This window comes from Sporobolomyces salmoneus (genome assembly GCF_050403485.1).
Source record: "Sporobolomyces salmoneus JCM6883 DNA, S_salmoneus_JCM6883_v1_ctg8, whole genome shotgun sequence".
Taxonomy (NCBI): domain Eukaryota; kingdom Fungi; phylum Basidiomycota; class Microbotryomycetes; order Sporidiobolales; family Sporidiobolaceae; genus Sporobolomyces; species Sporobolomyces salmoneus.
The window spans coordinates 62890-79967 of record NW_027481155.1 but is presented as its reverse complement, the minus strand read 5'-3'; the positions used below and the strand labels follow the sequence as shown (position 1 = coordinate 79967).

Below are 17078 nucleotides of genomic sequence, written 5' to 3'. Positions count from 1 at the left end.
TGGACCGTCTCGCTCAACTCGGGGTCAAACCCATGTTTGGAGTTCCTGGAGACGTGAGTTGATGCACTTCGCTCTTTGTCGCGCGTAAAGGAGCTTGCAAATCCCGAGGGTCTCGAGGGAAAGAGACCGAAAGCTGATTTTGACTTGCCTCTCTCTCGCAATACCTCGCAGTTCAACCTCGTTTTCCTCGACGAAGTAGAGAAACATGACAAGATTGAATGGCTCGGGTGCTGCAACGAGGTGAGTCTTGTTCGATTTGTAAATACCGTGTCGAAGCTGAAAGTTCTCATTTTTGTGCTCTCCACGCCAGTTGAACGCTTCTTACGCTGCTGATGGATACGCTCGCACCAAACAATCTCAACTCAACCGTGTCCATGAAGGACGTCAAGCGAATTCGACTCCAGGAGACAAGAATGGCTCGGACGAGAAAAACAAAACTCAAGGTGGTGTCAAAGGCCTCGCAGCTTTGCTCACTACGTTCGGTGTCGGAGAATTGAGTGCTGTCAACGGTATCGGTGAGTGTGATCGATACGTCGAGATGGCAGAGATTCGAGACTGACCCTTAGGCTCCTCGTTCAGCTGGCGCTTACGCTGAGCGAGTTCCCATCATTCACATCGTCGGTGTGCCCTCTACGAAATTGCAGAAGAACAAAGCTCTTCTTCACCACACTCTCGGAGATGGAAAGTTCAACGTCTTCGAAGAAGCTTCTAGCGGAATCACCTGTGCTCAAGCTTTCCTTACCTCAACCGAAACCGCCGCTCAAGAAATCGATCGCATCCTCCTCAAAGCTCTCGAAACTGCTCGTCCCGCCTACCTTACCCTCCCTACCGATTTCGTCTACGCTCCGGTAGATGCTTCACGTCTCGAAACCCCGATCGTCCCCAAATTCGTCCGCTACGAAGAAACCGACATCCTTCCCACTGGCAAGCGAGTTGCCGACGAAGTTCAAGAAAGGACCGAATTCGTTGTCAAGGAGATTGTACGCTTGTGGGAGAAAGCGCGCAACCCAGTCATTCTCGTGAGTTGCGACTTTTCTTCGTCTTCTCTGCCCTCTCGAGGACGCTCAATGTTCGCGTTGAGAACAGATCGATGCTTGTGCGATTCGCTACGGAGTCGGTCATCTTGTTCGTGATCTCGTCCAACAAACTGGAACTCCCTTCTTCACGAGTCAGTACTTTCAGTTTCTCTCTCTCTCGCTATGTCCTGACCTCCCTTCGAATCTAGCTCCGATGGGACGCAACGCAATCGACGAGGACCCCGCGAATGGATTCGGTGGTGTCTACGTCGGAGAAATCACGGACGAAAAGGTGAAAGCAGCTGTGGAATCGACGGATCTTTGCTTGCAGGTACGCAACTATCCTCTAACGCTCCTTCTCCTCATAGCTGCTGACGACTGTTTCTCCCATGCTTGACAAGGTCGGAGGTTTGAAGTCTGATTTCAATACGGGAGAGTTCAGTTACAAGTTCCCGACCGAACAAACGATCGAACTGTTGAGCTTCTCCTCCTCTGACTTTCTCTCCTTTCTTTCATAGTTGCTGACGAACGTTCTCGAAAGTCACTCCGATCACACGATCGTTCAATACGGTACCTACCCTGAAGTCTCGTTCCACACCCTCCTCCCCGCTCTCGCTTCAGCTCTCAAACCGAAACAAGACGTCTCTCGTGCACCTCGCGATGGAGGTCTCAAGACCGAGATCCCGGAAGGACCTACAGATCAGATGGTCAAGTGAGTCAATTCGAGGAGAACGATCGAAAAGAGAAAAGGCAAAGCTCATCCATTCTTCGCTTGACTTAGACAAGAAGCTTTCTGGCCCATGATCGGAGACTTCCTTCAAGAAGACGACATCATCGTTACGGAAACCGGTACTTCGTCGTTCGGAATCATTTCGACTGCCCTTCCGAAGGGAGCTACTTTGATCTCGCAGGTCCTCTGGGGCTCGATCGGATACGCTGGAGGTTCGACCCTTGGAGCTTTGATGGCTGCGAGAGAGTCTCCAACACCTCGTCGTGTCATTCTCTTCACTGGTGATGGATCGATCCAATTGACCGTTCAAGATATCGCGACAATGCTCAAAAACGGATTAAAACCGATTCTCGTCATCCTCAACAACGACGGCTACACGATCGAACGACTCATTCACGGAAAAGAAGCCTCATACAACGACATCAGTGCTTGGAACTGGCAAGGTCTACTCGACTTCTTCGATGCTTCTGGACAGATCCCGAAACGCTCGTGGAAGGCGAATACTCGTGGAGAACTCGAAGATATTCTCAAGGATGAAGAGTTTGCGAAAGCCGATAAATGCCAGCTTCTTGAAGTAATGATGGAGAAACTGGATGCTCCGGCCGCCCTCATCAAACAAGGAGAACTGGTGAGTTCAAATCGTTCCTCCGCTCGATCATCCGCTCCTCCGCTCCCGCTCGATCCTCCGCTCGTGCAAGAGTACAAAGAGACTGATCGAGGTACCACGTCCTACAGAGTGCCAAATTGAACGCCGCCTGAATCAAAGAAAGAAACGAAACGAAGTGAAGTGAAATGGTTTGCCGTTTTGTCCATAGTAACCCCTAGACTAGTCTCTCAATCTGTTCTCGCAATTTGTTCTCGCAATCCGTTCTCGTTGTTCTGCTCTCTCCATCTCTGTCAGTATGAGAGAGAGATCAGACTCTACTTTTATTTCAGGTCGAGGGCAAAATTGTTCGCTTTCGTCTAAACACTCAACTCGGCAGCGACGGCGTTCTCGACTTGACTCTTGTAAGGCTCGATCGCGGTTTTGACAAAGTTCTCCAAGAACTTCGTCGTTTGTTCAGGGGCGCGACCGACGAAAGTCGACGGGTTCAAGAGTTCGTCAAGTTCGCTCCAGATCGGCTCGAAGAACTTGTCGGCTCGTACTCGGTCGATCAAGTCGTTCTCGCCTCCTTGTTGTTTCACGACGGCTCCGGCTTCGTGAGAGAGAACTCGGATCTTTTCGTGACAAACTTGTCGGTCTCCTCCCTTCTTAACGATGGCCATGATGATGTTCTACCGTGAGGCACAGAGTATGCATCAGTCGCGATTCACTGAGTCAGATCACATAGGAGACGCTGGCTCACCTCGGTCGCCATGAAAGGAAGTTCTTGTCGAACTCGACGAGCGATGATCGCAGGGTAAACGACAAGTCCCTCAGTAACCTGTCAGATCGTCAGACAACATGTCAGCTTGAACGATACCGGTCGCGTAATCCTATTTGTGCTCTCACGTTTTGGAGGGTAGTGAGAATGATATCAGTAGTGAGGAAAGCTTCAGGAATGGTGATACGACGGTTCGCACTGTGAGAAACATAGCTTGTCAGCACTCACTGTGCACGAGAATACGCGAAAAAGCGCTGTGACTCACGAGTCATCGAGAGTACGTTCAAACCACTGAACACTCGCGGTCATCAAAGCGTTCTGTTGAATCGCCATCAAATGCCTCGCGAGCGAGCACACACGTTCACATCGCATAGGGTTCCTCTTGTAGGCCATCGCACTCGATCCGATTTGATCCTTCTCGAACGGTTCCTCAACTTCTTTCAAGTTCGCGAGTAATCGGATATCGGTCGCGATCTTGTGAGCGGTAGCTCCGAGGGAAGCGAGGGGACCCAAAACGTCGATGTCGACCTTGCGAGAGTAGGTTTGTCCAGTAACCGGGTAGGCGTTCTTGAATCCAGAGAGTTTCGTGACGAGTTCGTCGAGTTGTTCGACCTGAGGGAAAAAGTACCGAGTCAGTTAGCTTAGTCGAGGTCTAATGAACATCGAAGACTTACCTTGTCGTGGTCACCTTCGAAAAGAGCGAGGAAAGAAGCTTGAGTACCGGTAGTACCCTTGACACCTCGGAATCCGATATCGTCACGGGCACGTTGGATGTTTCGGAGATCCCAGAGAAGTTCCTGCAGCAAGCGATTGTTCGTCAATGAGCTCGTCCAAGATTCGACAGCGAGCTAGTTCGACTCACTTGGATCCAAAGAGTCGCGCGCTTTCCGACGGTCGTGAGTTGAGCGGGTTGGAAGTGAGTCCATCCGAGGGTAGGAAGATCCTTGTATTGCTCAGCGAATTTGCCGAGACGTTCGATTACGACGGCGAGTTTGGGAAGAACGATATCGCAAGCGTCTCGGAGGAAGATGAGATCGGCATTGTCGGTAACATAGCACGAAGTCGCTCCTAAGTGAATGATACCTGCGGCGGCAGGGGCGTGGAGTCCAAAGACGTGAACGTGAGCCATGACATCGTGTCGACGCTTCTTCTCTTCGAGAGCTGCTTCAGCCATTTGTTCATCGTCGAGGTCCTACAGTTCCGCGCAAGTGATCAGCTTCACAGGTAGCCTCTGAGACAGGCCAAAGAGAGCGTACGAGGTTGGCCTTCATTTGCTCGAGAGCTTCATCAGAAATGTTCAGTCCGAGTTGCTTTTCAGCCGTCGCCAAGTTGAGCCAAAGCTTGCGCCATGTACCGAATCGGGTCTATCGTACCAGTCGTACTCAGGTCAGCTTCGACTAGACGAGAGCGCGGGGTAGAAAGAAGTGGAGAGATGGGGAGATGAGAGAGAGAGAGAACTCACAGAGGAAGAGAAGAGCTTGGCCATCTCTTTCGAGGCATAGCGGGAGGATAGACTGTGAGTCGTAAGTCGTACAACATGGCCGGGAGAGCGGTGAAGAGCGACAAGAGATGTATGGAGATCAAGGGAAAAAGTTTAGCTGTTGAGACTGGCTGCCGTTCGAGCGATTCAAGCAGCTAAGGGAGCTCACGGAGTCTGGTAGGTATCGATCGAGCTCATCTTGACAGGCGATAGTACTGATAGAGAGGTCGACGAGCGATTGACTCAATTTCGCGAAAACGTGCGAGTTTCCGTATGTCCCGCTCTGCTGTGTTCCGTAGCTGTAGCTGAGCTACAGCCTTCATGCGCGACAATGGAAACGGGAAAGCTCAACAAAGAAAAATACATTATGCAGAAAAAAAAAGTTTCGCATTGGCCAAGTTTCGCAACTTCGTAGACGAGCGAACTGAGGACGAAAACTACACGAGTGAGAGGGTACAGCCTGAGGCTTGTGAAGACACCGCCGGCGGATGTGAGGTCAAGCATGAAGTGCGATTTCCTTCAATTCATTCTGACGACACAGAAAGGTCGTTCAGCCTGCATTTTCGATCAAGGTTCGCCGCAAGGTCGGCATCAACGAGCAAGAGAGAGCTGGAACTTACTTGGATCAGATCTCCCACCAACAATCCTTCCTCGTACTTTCCATCTCGCACATTCTTCTCCCATTCTGCGTCTTTTTTTGCAGCTTTTAGTTCCCTAACGACCTCACTCCCCTTCACGTTCTCGATGAAATCTTTCGGTCGTAACGAATAGTCGTTCGAAAGATGGTAGAAGAATGTTGAAGAGATTCGGATCTCCGGACGTGAAGAGGTTGAGGGATCTGATCGGCGACGTTCGAGAGCTGCCATAGTCGCAGAGGAGCAGATGACTTCGTGGTAGCCTTCAAATACATTTCATGACGGTCAGTAATGAGTCGCTATATCGCGCAAGAAAGGAGAGCTTTACCCGCTAAGATTAAACCAGCTGTCAAGTGTCTGTGAGAAAAGAACGAAGATAGTTCAGCATGGACAACCACGCGCAACTGAACAATCAACGAGCTCACTCTAGCTGTTTGCCGGCTTGCACGAGAAGACAACCCGGAGGGAGTTTCACCTCGAGACGTTTCCCTGAATTTCTCGCCCAGATGTTCAATCCCGGATACCGCGATCTTCCATGAATCGTCAAGAAGTTGAGGTCGGTGTGGAACCCAGCGAAGACTGTAACGTCGAGTACAATCAGTACCCGCTTCGACGATTCGAGGAGGAAGATTGATAACTCACTTTCTCCCTCTTTCCCATACTTTTTCAAGTCCGTCGCAGTAGGGGCCAACAAGTGACTTCCGAACTCTGCCGCTTTCGTCAACGTGTCCCTCTCAAGTCCCAATCCGACTGAAAGTGCTTCAGTAACGCCTTCCACAGCTGTCTTGATCTGGTTCCCCCATTCTTCCATTTGCTCGATCCAGTTCGGGAAAGCTTCGGGGACGAGGTTGGTCATCCCTAGTGAGGGGAATGCTGTTGAAGGAGGTGTCTTGCCCATTCGATGGAAGAAACTGAAGAGACAAGATACTCAGCGCGAGTTGAGCAAGTTGCAGAATAGCAGAGAGAGACCTTACCGACACTTCGGGTCGGCTTTACCGCCTGCGAGATCGAGAGGACGTTCTTGAGGATCTAGTGAGGCGATGATAGCCTGACAAGCTGCGTGCGAGTGACATTTAGGCTGCGACGCAAGAAAAAAGACCTGAAATGAGCTCGACCAAAATCGCACGAAGAAGCGGCAAACTTCTCACCTTTTCCGTGTTCTCCAATGTAGCTCCAACCTGATAATGCACCTCTGGTCTCAAATCTTTCTCCAATGCTTCCTGGGGTTGGTCAAAGTAGTCCTCCATCAAATCCAGAAATCGAGAATTCGCTTCCTCTGATACTCGGGTGTCTTTCACAATCAAAGCTCCATATTCGATAAGCGATTGTGCTGTCTGTACGAGCGACGAACTAAGTATCAGCTTCGAAGAGGAGAGAGTGGGAACGCCTCGGAGGAAGGAAGACTCACCAGTTTAGCGGCTTTCGCGCCTTCAGGAGAGGTTGGTGAAGCAAGGAACGCGTCGAGATCTATGATAGGCAGCGGGTACGACGCCATTCTGAGCCGTACAGTGCAGTCGGAGAAGGGTCGACGTGGGAAAAAGTTGAGTGAAACGGGATGAGAGTAGTCGAGTTGAGCTTCGCGTACTCGGGTGTCGAGGATATCGTTGTCGTGAGCTGGCTGTATGTAGAGCTCTCTGGCAGGATGATCGAGAGGGGTGAGAAGTCGCGCAGAAAGTGGAAGAGTTCAGATTGGGTCACGGGAACAGCAGTTTGGTTCGCTTTACCATAGCACCGCCGAGTAAGACAAGCAAATGTAAAAGATTCCAAGAGAATTCGTAACTTCTCCGATCAGGGACAACGAGAGAGAGAGGGAAAGCGTAATTCTCCCAAAGTTTGCCGTCTTTCAACCTCCTCCTCCTCCTTCGCGCTCAAACTCGAAGTATACTACATACGTTACGATGCCCCCGAAACCTGGTTCTGTCGAAGTGAGTCCTCCATCAGATCAGCCAGATGGAGATGTTGATCCTGACTGTCCCCTTTCCCCACTCCTCCTGTTTCTCCTCGACTATCGCTCATTAGGTCGGTCCCGAAGCTAAACAAGGAGAAGGACGTATCCGCCGATGCAACTTGTCGCCCGATCAACTCGTCACTACCCCTCACAAAGATATCTCTGTCGTCGCCGATGTTCTTCCTTACGTCTGTAGAAAATACGGATCAGTAGATGGGTTCGGATACCGGGATATCCTCGATACGATCAAGGAGGAGAAGGAGGTCACAAAAACGGTCGGAGGGAAGGAAACAAAGGAGATGAAGACCTGGCAATTCTTCAAGTTGGGAGAATACAAATGGTGGACTTATGATCATTTCGCCTCGCTCGTCAAGGATGCTCAAGGTGGTTTGATCAAGGCTGGATGCTCGAGAGATAACGTGTTCAATTTGTACTCTTCGACTTCGCCGAGATGGCAAGTCATGGCAAACGGTCAGTTTTCTTTTCTCCTTCTCTCCAATTTGAGCTGACAATGCTTCGCGAAACGTAATAGCCTGTGCCTCTCAAGGTATCACTTTCGCCACCGCTTACGACTCTCTCGGAGAAGAAGGACTTCGACATTCGATCAACGAACCTGAATCGACCGGAGTTTTCACGAACGCGAACCTCCTCGGTACCCTCTCTGCTGTCGTTTCTTCTACTCCTTCTCTTAAGTTTGTCGTGTACGACGGGCCCGAATCCGACATCCCTGCTGGAGCCTTAGACAGGATTCGAGCTGCGAATGGAGGAATCCAAATTCTCAACTTTGACGATTTCCTCAAGAGCGGAAAGGAGAACCCGGTCGAACCCAATCGCCCGAAACCTGACGATCTTCTTGCTATCATGTACACTTCAGGCGAGTCGAGTCTTTCGTCTCAGTTTTCGTTCTTCGCGTTGAACTGACCGAGTCTTTTCCATCGCAGGTTCGACTGGAGCACCTAAAGGAGTCCTGATCACGAACGCGAACGTAGTCGCATGTCTCGGAGCTGTTCAAACCGTTCTCGGAAACATCGTCAAACACGACGAAACCTACATTGCTTTCTTAGTGAGTTATTCTTCGAACAGTCTCACAGGCTTCCTCGCTAACTTCCCACGCTCTTCATCATAGCCTCTCGCTCACATCCTCGAATTCGCCGTCGAGATGTGCTTCATGTTTGTCGGAGCGAAAATCGGATACGGAACGGTAAAGACTCTCACCGACGCTTCTGTCCGAAATTGCAAAGGAGATCTCAACGCTCTACAACCTACGATCATGGTCGGAGTTCCCGCGATCTGGGAAACGATTCGTAAAGGTATTGTTGCGAAAGTTAACGCTGGAGGATCGCTCAAGAGTAAAGTCTTCAACCTGGCGATGTCGGCGAAGAAGCTCGGAGGAAATGGAAGCTTCTTGGGTAACCTCGCGGATTCGGTCGTGTTCAAGAATGTCAAGTCGGCGACGGGAGGAAAACTCAAGTATGCGTTGAACGGAGGAGCTCCGATCAGTTTGGCGACTCACGAGTTCCTCAACACTGCGCTCGTTACCGTCATTCAAGGATACGGACTTACCGAGACGATTGGAATGGCTGCCCTCGTGAGTTGATTATCGTTCTTCTCGCGAGATGAAGATGTCAGACTCACCTCGATTCTTCTGACCTAGCTACCTCCTTCGATCTTCGAATACGGAACTGTCGGAGTTCCCGTTCCTTCTGCCGAATACAAACTTGTCGATGGTAAGGCTTCTTTCTCGCTACACTGTTTTCAACTCAATCGACTTATTCTTTCCGCTCGTCTACCTACAGTTCCTGAAGCTGGATATAAATCTACGAACACTCCCCACCCACAGGGAGAACTCTGGATTCGTGGTGCGACGGTTACCAAGGGATACTGTACGTTCTTCCTCATGTTCTCTCGGTTTTTTGTCGATCTTACGATCTGACATCCCGAATTCGATCTACAGACAAGCAAGAACAACAGACAAAGGAAGCTTACACCGAAGATGGTTGGTTCAAGACTGGTGATATCGCTCAATGGAACAAGGTGAGCCTTCCTTCCAGCGCTCTTCATCGCTTAGACCACTGAAAAGCGTTCGTCGGAATCCTCACAGAATGGTACTCTCTCGATCATCGATCGAGTCAAGAACTTGGTCAAACTTGCCGGAGGAGAATACATCGCTGTCGAGCGCTTGGAATCGGTTTACAAAGGTTCGAACTTGGTCGGAAACTTGATGGTTCACGCTACTTCTGATGCGAATCGACCTATGGCTGTGAGTCCCTTCCTCTTTCCGTCTCATTTTCAAGCCTGACTCACTGAGACGTCGTGTTTATCTAGGTCATCTTCCCTCACGAGGCGAATCTCAAATCGAAAGCATCCGAACTCGGTATCTCGGCGAACGATCTCTCTTCCCTCTGTCACAACGATCAAATTCGAGACGCGATCCTCAAGGATGTCAACGCGACTGGAAAGAAGGCAGGGTTCAAACCTCTCGAAACGCTCCAATGCGTCGTTCTCAGCGACGAAGAATGGACTCCTCAAAGCGGTCTCCTCACGGCTGGTGAGTTCCGATCAAGATTAGCTGAAATATGAGCTTTGAGCTGATCACATCTTGCCAACCCTCACAGCCCAGAAACTCAACCGTAAGGCAATCACTCAGAAGTACAAGAAAGAGATCGATGTGAGTTCTCAATCTGTGCATCTCCGATCAAGCACATCTGACTCTCCGTTCTTTCGTGCTCTTCAGGCCGTCTACCCTTAATCGAATGCAGTCTCTCTCTTCTCTGTTCTTAGGTTTCGATTCAGTTCTACTCGTACTCTAGCTCTCCCTAATCAATCTCTCCAGCTTCTTGTGTTACTCCGTACCCTCTCATCATCATTCATCGTTGTGCATCTCTCTCCCCTTCTCCCGTCTCGTCTCACCTCATCTCGTCTCATCTCAATTTGTAATTCAGTTTCAACGAAGTTTTCGAATTCAACGAGGTTTCGTTTCTTTTGTGAGAGCAGACAAATAGTGAGAACAAAATGCGGGCGAATCGAAAGTAGTAATAGTTGATACAAGCACTCAACGCACGATAGAAAGCTAGAAAAAACTGACATCCTGTATCTGTTTCACGTCGCTAGCTCCTTCGCTCAAAATCATCGCTAAACTCCCTCCCCCTCCTGCTCCTTCTTTCGAGCACCTTCGAACCGGTTGCGATCCTTCACCGTCTTTCTCGTATCCTCCTGCCTCGGACGATGGGACGCTCGTAGCTTCGGTTCCGTTTCCTCCTCCTCCCTCTTCGGAAGTTGTCGTGCGAGTCGAGCTTTCGTTCGACGTTCGTCTCGATTCGTGATCGTTACCGAACGAATCGAAGGATTTGAGAGGCTGAGACAAGTCGGAACGAATCGGAGCGAGGACTGTCGGTGAGAACCTTCTGACAAAAGGAGGACGTTCGGCGGTTTGATGGGGGAGAGGAGCGGAAGAGAACGTCGAATGTGACAATTCTGTCGGAGATTGACGAAGTGGTGGCGGCGGAGGGGCCATCTGAGATCGAGCAGAGTACGAGGAGGCTGGAGAATGGTCGATCGTGCGAGGGAGCGTGAATCGAGGGTCGTAATTCGGATCAGGGGCAGTATTGCGTTCGTCGAGTTGAGGGAGTCGTCGATAATCGTGAGAGATTGAGCGAGCCACCGGGGCTCGAGGGTAAAACGGAGGACCAGAACCGAGAGATAGATTTGAAGGGTATCGAGGATTTCCGGACAAAGACGATGAGCCACTCCAAGAAGTCCAAGGACGCTGTTGATGCGGTTGCTGATAAGGATCCGAAGAGGTTGAACCGAGCGGAGCGATGAATGGAACGGAAGATGAAGAGTAAGAAGGAAAGCCTGCGGGCCCCGAAGCTCTTCGAACAGACGGTGACGGAGGAAGAGAAGGGACGGCAGTAGCTGGAGTTGGACGTTGTCTTGGGGTCACTTTCGCCTTCTTGCGTCGAGGTTGAGATGTTCCTGCATCTTCCTCGCCGTTGTTGCTGTTTGAGACCGCAAGATCGAAATCAGAACCAGGTCCGCGAGATTGAGAGTGAAGACTTCGCTTACGCTGTGCCGGGTCGCCGAACTCTGAGCTTGAGACCTTGATCAGCAAGCGACTTTGAAAGCTCCGTCAACTCTGTACAGCAGTTGAACGAAGCGAGGTCAGTCGAAGTTCCTCCAGATGCGATGGAGAGAATCGTAGCCTACGCTTGTTTCCTGGATACCTCTTCGGGCTATACACCTGGAACACTTCGGTGAGGACCGAATCGCGAAAGACGACGCCGTCCCTGTCAGAGCATAGATAGATGAGCCGTCAATCGCAAAATGTAAAATTTGAGAATGAATGGACTCACTCGACGATCTCAAACAAGCTCATCTTGAACCTCCATCTGCCTTCCGTCTTCACGCTCAAGTCGGGAAAGACGAAACAGCTCTGATCCTTGAGGTGGAACAAACTCGAGACGCAACTTCCTCCGACGTATTTACTCTTGCTCCCTGCCAAATCGTACAATTCTTCCTCACTGTTCTCCGGTACGAGTGAGGCGAAACAGAAATGGGCGTGCGTGAGCGCAGGCGAGATGAAGTCGTCGTCGGTGAGGGTGTGAACGGATTTTCTTCGAGCAGCCGGTCGTCGCATTCGGAGACGGACAATCGGCGCGGGGTCAACCGTTCTACGATCTGCTTTCTCTCCTGAGCTTGCTAGGCGGGCTTGGCGAGGTTGTCTATTCAAGACAGGGACGATCGAAAGTCAGTCAACTGAATCTGAGAAGACCTCGGCAAAGACGATGTTCCGTAGTCTCCTCTCTCATATAACAGAGGTTCCACCGCTTCAGCACTGCCTTTGAATCATTTCCTCCAAGTCGAGGTGGTCGGCGATCGTGTGGTAGATGATAGTCGCCGGGACAGGAGGGGGTGAAACTGCGAAAAGGGGGAACTTCGAAACGGGGTGGGACTCACTGTCGTACATCGAGGCAATACATGTTGGGGCTATATAGCTCATTAGCTGTGTCAGCTGCTATCTCATTGAGCGGAGTTGCGAGGAGAGTACTCACCTTTTGACGGGACTTTTCGCTGCGTCTTCTTGGTTCTCTTGAACTTCTGGTAGCCTGACTGCCAACGAAGCGGTCGACATTTCCCGTCCTATCCCTGCTGTAACTTGCTGCCTACCGGAGTCGGAGCGGTCGATAGATTGTGAGAGGGAACAAAGTGATCAAGATCAAAAGAAGCTTGATTAGCTTCTCTCCAAACCTTATTGCTTTCCGTCAGGGGTGACGTTGAGCAAATCGAACTTCTTATGTTTCATTTACAGTTCATTACAGCCGTTACGTACATAGTCTTCGGCGAAATAGAAAGGCCGCGTTCGATCCGAGCTTTTTCGTTTCTCTCAGTCGACGGAAAGTCGACGAAGCTCCTCCAGTCTGACCTCGTGGCTGCAGTACTGCTCAAACCGATCAGCGCAAGCTCGCGAGATGTTTGGGAGCTCAAAAGCACGCGCGCGATTCCGAACGTTCTTTCCCTTTTCGAGTAAGTGAGCCAAAGTTCCAAAGCGCAATTTTATGCGACGACACACCTGCTGATACACTGCGGGTGTCAGCACTGTATCTTCAAACCTCCTACAGTATCTCGTGATTACGACCGATTAGGGAATGCGAAACGATGGTGAAAGATGGGGAAAGGCGGGTTGAAATACAGGACAAGGGGTACAGTTTCTTCGTACAAGCTCGGAACGGAATCTAAGCCCACTGTCAAGGTAACAGTCTAGAGACCACGATGAACCCGATCGCTGAGACGAATGCGAAAACGTAGAAGACGGTACCGGATCCCGAGCTCGAAGTCGAAGAGGAAGATGTCGAAGTGAACGAGGCGAGAAAGTCCCGCAGAGGGAGAAAGAAGACCCCGATCGCAAGGTTCGAAATCCAGTTCATGGCCTGTGAGTACGCATGTAGGGGTCAATACCGACTCACTATGAGAAAACTTGCGAGGAGAAAGGAATCGAAAAATGAAGTTAGGGAACTCACGACTGCGACAGATGCTGTTGCCGATTTGGCCTGATACGCTCAAGCGAGATGGATGTCAGTACTGCAGCCATACCTTGTTCCAGGATGAAAGAGGAGAGCTCACCTCTTCCTTCGGTAACTCTCCCAACAGCACAAACGGAACCGGTCCCAAACCTCCCGCAAAGCTCACGACAAACGCCAAGATCCCGATCGATGCGACCGTGTACATGTCGTTGTTGATGGAGTACCCCAGAATGATCGAAGACAGCGACATGGTCGCGAGCGAAATGAGGAGTAACGAGCGACGACCGAGCCCGTCAACAAGGCCCACGGCCGGGAACGTCATGACCAGGTTGACGATGGTGACGAACAGGGCTGTCTTCTTCGCGCTTGCCGGATTCACTGCCGTCAAAATTCTGCGAGATGATTCGATCAGCTTCGAACTCGGCTCATTCAAGACGAGTGACTGACGTGACCGAATAGAACATGACGGCGTTGATACCACTGAACTGCTGGAACAGCATGATCGCGACCAGCGCTTTCAGAGGTCTCGAGATCGTTTCGTCTTTCGATCCGAGTACCTCCTTGACTGACATCGCATCCTCTTTCGCTGCAGTAATGTTCGCTGCAGTAGTGTTCGATGGACTCGATGAGGAGTTACTGATGAAGGGAGCACGTTCTTCATCCTCCGAGGATCCGGGTACGTCGAAGATCTCAGACGATTGAGGTGAAGGAGGGGACGAAACCAACCAACTAGTCGCGATCTACACATCAGAGCAACGAGTCAGTATGTCGAAAGAGACTGCACCAACAGGAATCGAAAGTGGAAACGCACTTGGAATGCCGCGATCAAGATTGAAATGAAAGGAATTTTCCTCCAAGCTTCGGTTCCGGGCGTCGAGAAGGGTATCGAGATAGCCTGAGCTGAGAGTATACCGACGTTGATCGCGATTTGACAAAGGATTCCTGTAGAGAATGTTTCGAGCCGAAATGAGTCTTGGGGGCCTCACGAAGATGACGAGAAGGAAGCGTAACGACGTACCTATTTTGCCCGAGATCGCTGCAGGAGAGACAGTTTGAAGGTATAGAGGTACGACGACCGTCGCGATTCCGCAAGCTGGAAACTTTGCGGTGTGAGTTTTTTGACCATGAGCTAGATTTACAGGCGAAGGAAGCTCACCGAGACCGATGATAACACGACCGAGCACTATCATCCAGAAGGAATGCGAGATCGTAACGAGTAAAGCGCCCTGCGGACTCGTACAAGGGACACTGAGTTTCGACCAGGGAGCTCAACCGAATTTACAACTCACCACCATCATGCAATAAGCCGCCCGCCGCGCCGCAACTGTCTGGCCCGACCTCAGCATCTCTCCTGCGTATAGGCTCGCGGCCAACCCGCCTGTGGTGTATGCGGAGGTCGCGACTCCGAACTGAAAAGTCGAGAGGTCGATAGAAGATTGGATCGCTTCGGCCGCCGAGTTGAATGCCGAGATGTTGTATCCATATGTGAACTTCCAGGCACTCGCATCAGCTCAGAGACACGGCCGGATGAAGTGGGGAGAGAGAGGGAGGGAGGGAGGGGAGAACTCAACGGCGCTAATCAGGATCCAGGTGATACTGGCCACAAGCTTTGCTGTACCCATTCCCTATGACCTTTCTCGAGCTGACTTCGAATAGAGTAAGAGAGTGCGCAGCAGTCGGAAAGAGGAGATGATTCTCATCAAACGTTCTTCACTCTCGACCCATTCACTGACCTAGTTCGATCCCCTTACTCGAGCACATGTACGTAGAGACTACTCCGACCCGGGATGACCCCGCGTGCTAACCTCTTGAACCCACCAGGCAACGAGAGGCTCCTGAATCACCTGCGAATCCGCCCTCCTACTCTCGATTCATCCCTTCGAGCGCGGTGCGGAGGGATCTGAGACCGGCTGTAATCCTTGTAGCATCGTTCTCGTGCGGTGAGTCTTCCCTTCTTACTCTTCGACACGGGAATTCCGATCGAATTACGTCGCTGGGCTGTGTAACTGACTCGTGCCTTCAACAGTGTACGGAATCATCGCAGGAGCAGCAGTACTTCGACGGGCTCACAGCTACGATGGACACCTTCCGACTTCCCTCTCAAACGTCTACCTCGTCTTGGCTATACTCTACTTCTTCTGTGCGGCGATTGAAGCCTTCGGAGCTATAGCGGCATACAAAGCATCGATCAAGCTCGTCCGATCTTACTTCTACGGAGCCGCATCGGTAGCGTTGATCGTCACGGCGGCCGAGATCCTTCGATTAGTCGTTCACTACACCCAAAAATCGGCCATCCTCAAAGCCTGTCAAGATTCCTACGCTTCCGACATCAAGTCCGGGAACGCTACCTCGTCTCAAGTCGTCTCGTACTGTGCCGACAATTGGCGGAACGCGACGTACCTAGATATCGCCCTACTCGTCTTCTCCCTCATCGTCTCCTTCTTCTTCGCCTCTCTCGCCGCTTCTTACCTTCACCAACTCAAGAATCCAGCACTTCTCCGTACCCACGCTCCTCATCTCGCTCCCTCCGCCGCCTACGCTCCTCCGTATGGCGTCCCGCTTCAACCTTATCCGTCAAATTCGGCCGTTCCCCCTTATCCTTACAGCGCGAATCCTGACCCTGCTGGTGGTCCAGACGGTCAAGCTCCTTCTTACGACAACCCTTACGGCTTCAAACCTTCCTCGGATGACAAAGAGTACGATCACTCTCATCAAGCTCAATCATCGAACCCTTTCGAAGATTCAGTTCAACATCAACATCAAACCCAAACGTTACTCGTTCGAAGACCGGGGGAGACAGTTGAGGAGTTCGAAGAACGTCAACACGAACACGATCAGGCTGAAGAGAGGAGGAGGAGAGCTGAGAACGCGTTTGGCGAAAGTACAGAAACGATCACGTTGGAAGGTGGAGGGAGACGATTGTGAAGCGTCGCCTGAGTAGTGAGGAATAGATAACCACTCTTTCTCTCGTTTCTCGTTCACCTTTCTCACCAATAATCGTTTTCTTCCGTTTTCATTTTCATGGACTTCTCCCCTCTCCTCTGCTGAATCGCCTCACTGTCTCTGTATTCTACTTGCAACTCTTTCTCTCTCTCATCCTTGAGAGTCGCCGGAATGCTGGGGCTATGAAGGAAGCGATATACGTCTTTCGGAGGTGTCGATCACCGACATTTATTGAAGTCCTCGAGTTGAAGACTACGAGCTCTGGGCGAAGACTCGTCCGCGTAATGTCTCTCTCTCTCACAGGTGGGTCAGGATGAGATGTAAACTCGAATGATTGCAACAGAAACGACGAGAGTACAACAAAGACCTGTTCGAGGAGGGGAAAAGAAATCGTCAGTAATCGTGTTCATCTCGAGTGACTAACTCCCTTTGCTCATTCCCTCCATCCTCGAAGACGACGACGACGTCCGCACTATCGATTTCTCTCAGACGTTTACAAAGGCCCACACCGGTCTCGACTCCCTCCCCTCGAAGATTCCCACCAAAGAAAAACCCTCGCAATCTCCTTCCTCCCCATCCCCCTCTACCCCTCTCACCCTCCACGATCTCGTCCAACTACCTACTCATTCGTCTTCCTCCTTCGACAAGGAAAAAAAGACTCTGACTTCCTTCCCCCGAAGGGTAATCGGAGAGAGTATAGGTATTTAATCCGTCTCGAGAGAAAGAGAAGAGTAGGGTGATCGAGTCCGAAAAGGGCTTTGGTATGAGAAGGGAGAAAGGGAACAAGGTGGTCGGAGATGGAGAGTTTTCCTTCTGATTCCCGAAGAATCTGGGTAAGATTTCGAAGGAATGGAATCGAATGAAATGACCTCGAGAGGAAACCGCGAATAGTAAGTCGTAAATTGACTAGTGTTTCATCGATGAGAAAGGGATAATCGGAGA

At 50.9% G+C, this 17078-nt stretch overlaps 7 protein-coding genes across 7 annotated transcripts; 3 read left to right on the top strand and 4 right to left on the bottom strand.

The window, feature by feature from the left end:
* Window positions 1-32: 32 nt before the first annotated feature.
* JCM6883_003359 (alpha-keto acid decarboxylase family protein) lies at window positions 33-2505 on the top strand (the record flags this gene model as incomplete). The annotated part of the gene is made up of 10 exons (XM_076630065.1): window positions 33-53; window positions 172-240; window positions 311-515; window positions 580-1019; window positions 1087-1168; window positions 1226-1347; window positions 1418-1491; window positions 1558-1728; window positions 1798-2374; window positions 2482-2505. 10 exons carry the CDS (start codon window positions 33-35, stop codon window positions 2503-2505), a joined length of 1785 nt encoding a protein of 594 aa, XP_076489823.1.
* A 204-nt stretch (window positions 2506-2709) lies between these two features.
* ADE13 (adenylosuccinase ADE13) lies at window positions 2710-4788 on the bottom strand (the record flags this gene model as incomplete). The annotated part of the gene is made up of 9 exons (XM_076630064.1): window positions 2710-3021; window positions 3093-3170; window positions 3239-3308; window positions 3376-3722; window positions 3785-3907; window positions 3973-4302; window positions 4367-4474; window positions 4573-4624; window positions 4760-4788. The coding sequence occupies 9 exons, from the start codon at window positions 4786-4788 to the stop codon at window positions 2710-2712; spliced, it is 1449 nt and encodes a 482-aa protein (XP_076489822.1).
* Window positions 4789-5086: 298 nt separating this feature from the next.
* Window positions 5087-6720, bottom strand: JCM6883_003357 (uncharacterized protein; the record flags this gene model as incomplete). The annotated part of the gene is made up of 8 exons (XM_076630063.1): window positions 5087-5119; window positions 5211-5488; window positions 5554-5582; window positions 5651-5804; window positions 5868-6136; window positions 6200-6303; window positions 6374-6559; window positions 6634-6720. 8 exons carry the CDS (start codon window positions 6718-6720, stop codon window positions 5087-5089), a joined length of 1140 nt encoding a protein of 379 aa, XP_076489821.1.
* A 403-nt stretch (window positions 6721-7123) lies between these two features.
* On the top strand, window positions 7124-9922 carry JCM6883_003356 (uncharacterized protein; the record flags this gene model as incomplete). Its single annotated transcript, XM_076630062.1, has 12 exons — window positions 7124-7150; window positions 7245-7644; window positions 7706-8047; window positions 8115-8236; window positions 8300-8761; window positions 8828-8900; window positions 8970-9056; window positions 9128-9207; window positions 9275-9433; window positions 9499-9721; window positions 9789-9841; window positions 9908-9922. 12 exons carry the CDS (start codon window positions 7124-7126, stop codon window positions 9920-9922), a joined length of 2043 nt encoding a protein of 680 aa, XP_076489820.1.
* A 321-nt stretch (window positions 9923-10243) lies between these two features.
* On the bottom strand, window positions 10244-12304 carry JCM6883_003355 (uncharacterized protein; the record flags this gene model as incomplete). The annotated part of the gene is made up of 6 exons (XM_076630061.1): window positions 10244-11171; window positions 11239-11308; window positions 11380-11459; window positions 11526-11894; window positions 12130-12159; window positions 12225-12304. 6 exons carry the CDS (start codon window positions 12302-12304, stop codon window positions 10244-10246), a joined length of 1557 nt encoding a protein of 518 aa, XP_076489819.1.
* Window positions 12305-12917: 613 nt separating this feature from the next.
* On the bottom strand, window positions 12918-14539 carry JCM6883_003354 (uncharacterized protein; the record flags this gene model as incomplete). The annotated part of the gene is made up of 8 exons (XM_076630060.1): window positions 12918-13100; window positions 13191-13220; window positions 13294-13585; window positions 13641-13933; window positions 14005-14135; window positions 14212-14286; window positions 14350-14419; window positions 14483-14539. The coding sequence occupies 8 exons, from the start codon at window positions 14537-14539 to the stop codon at window positions 12918-12920; spliced, it is 1131 nt and encodes a 376-aa protein (XP_076489818.1).
* Window positions 14540-14820: 281 nt separating this feature from the next.
* On the top strand, window positions 14821-16118 carry JCM6883_003353 (uncharacterized protein; the record flags this gene model as incomplete). Its single annotated transcript, XM_076630059.1, has 4 exons — window positions 14821-14858; window positions 14931-14954; window positions 15015-15133; window positions 15220-16118. 4 exons carry the CDS (start codon window positions 14821-14823, stop codon window positions 16116-16118), a joined length of 1080 nt encoding a protein of 359 aa, XP_076489817.1.
* Between the last annotated feature and the right edge of the window lie 960 nt (window positions 16119-17078).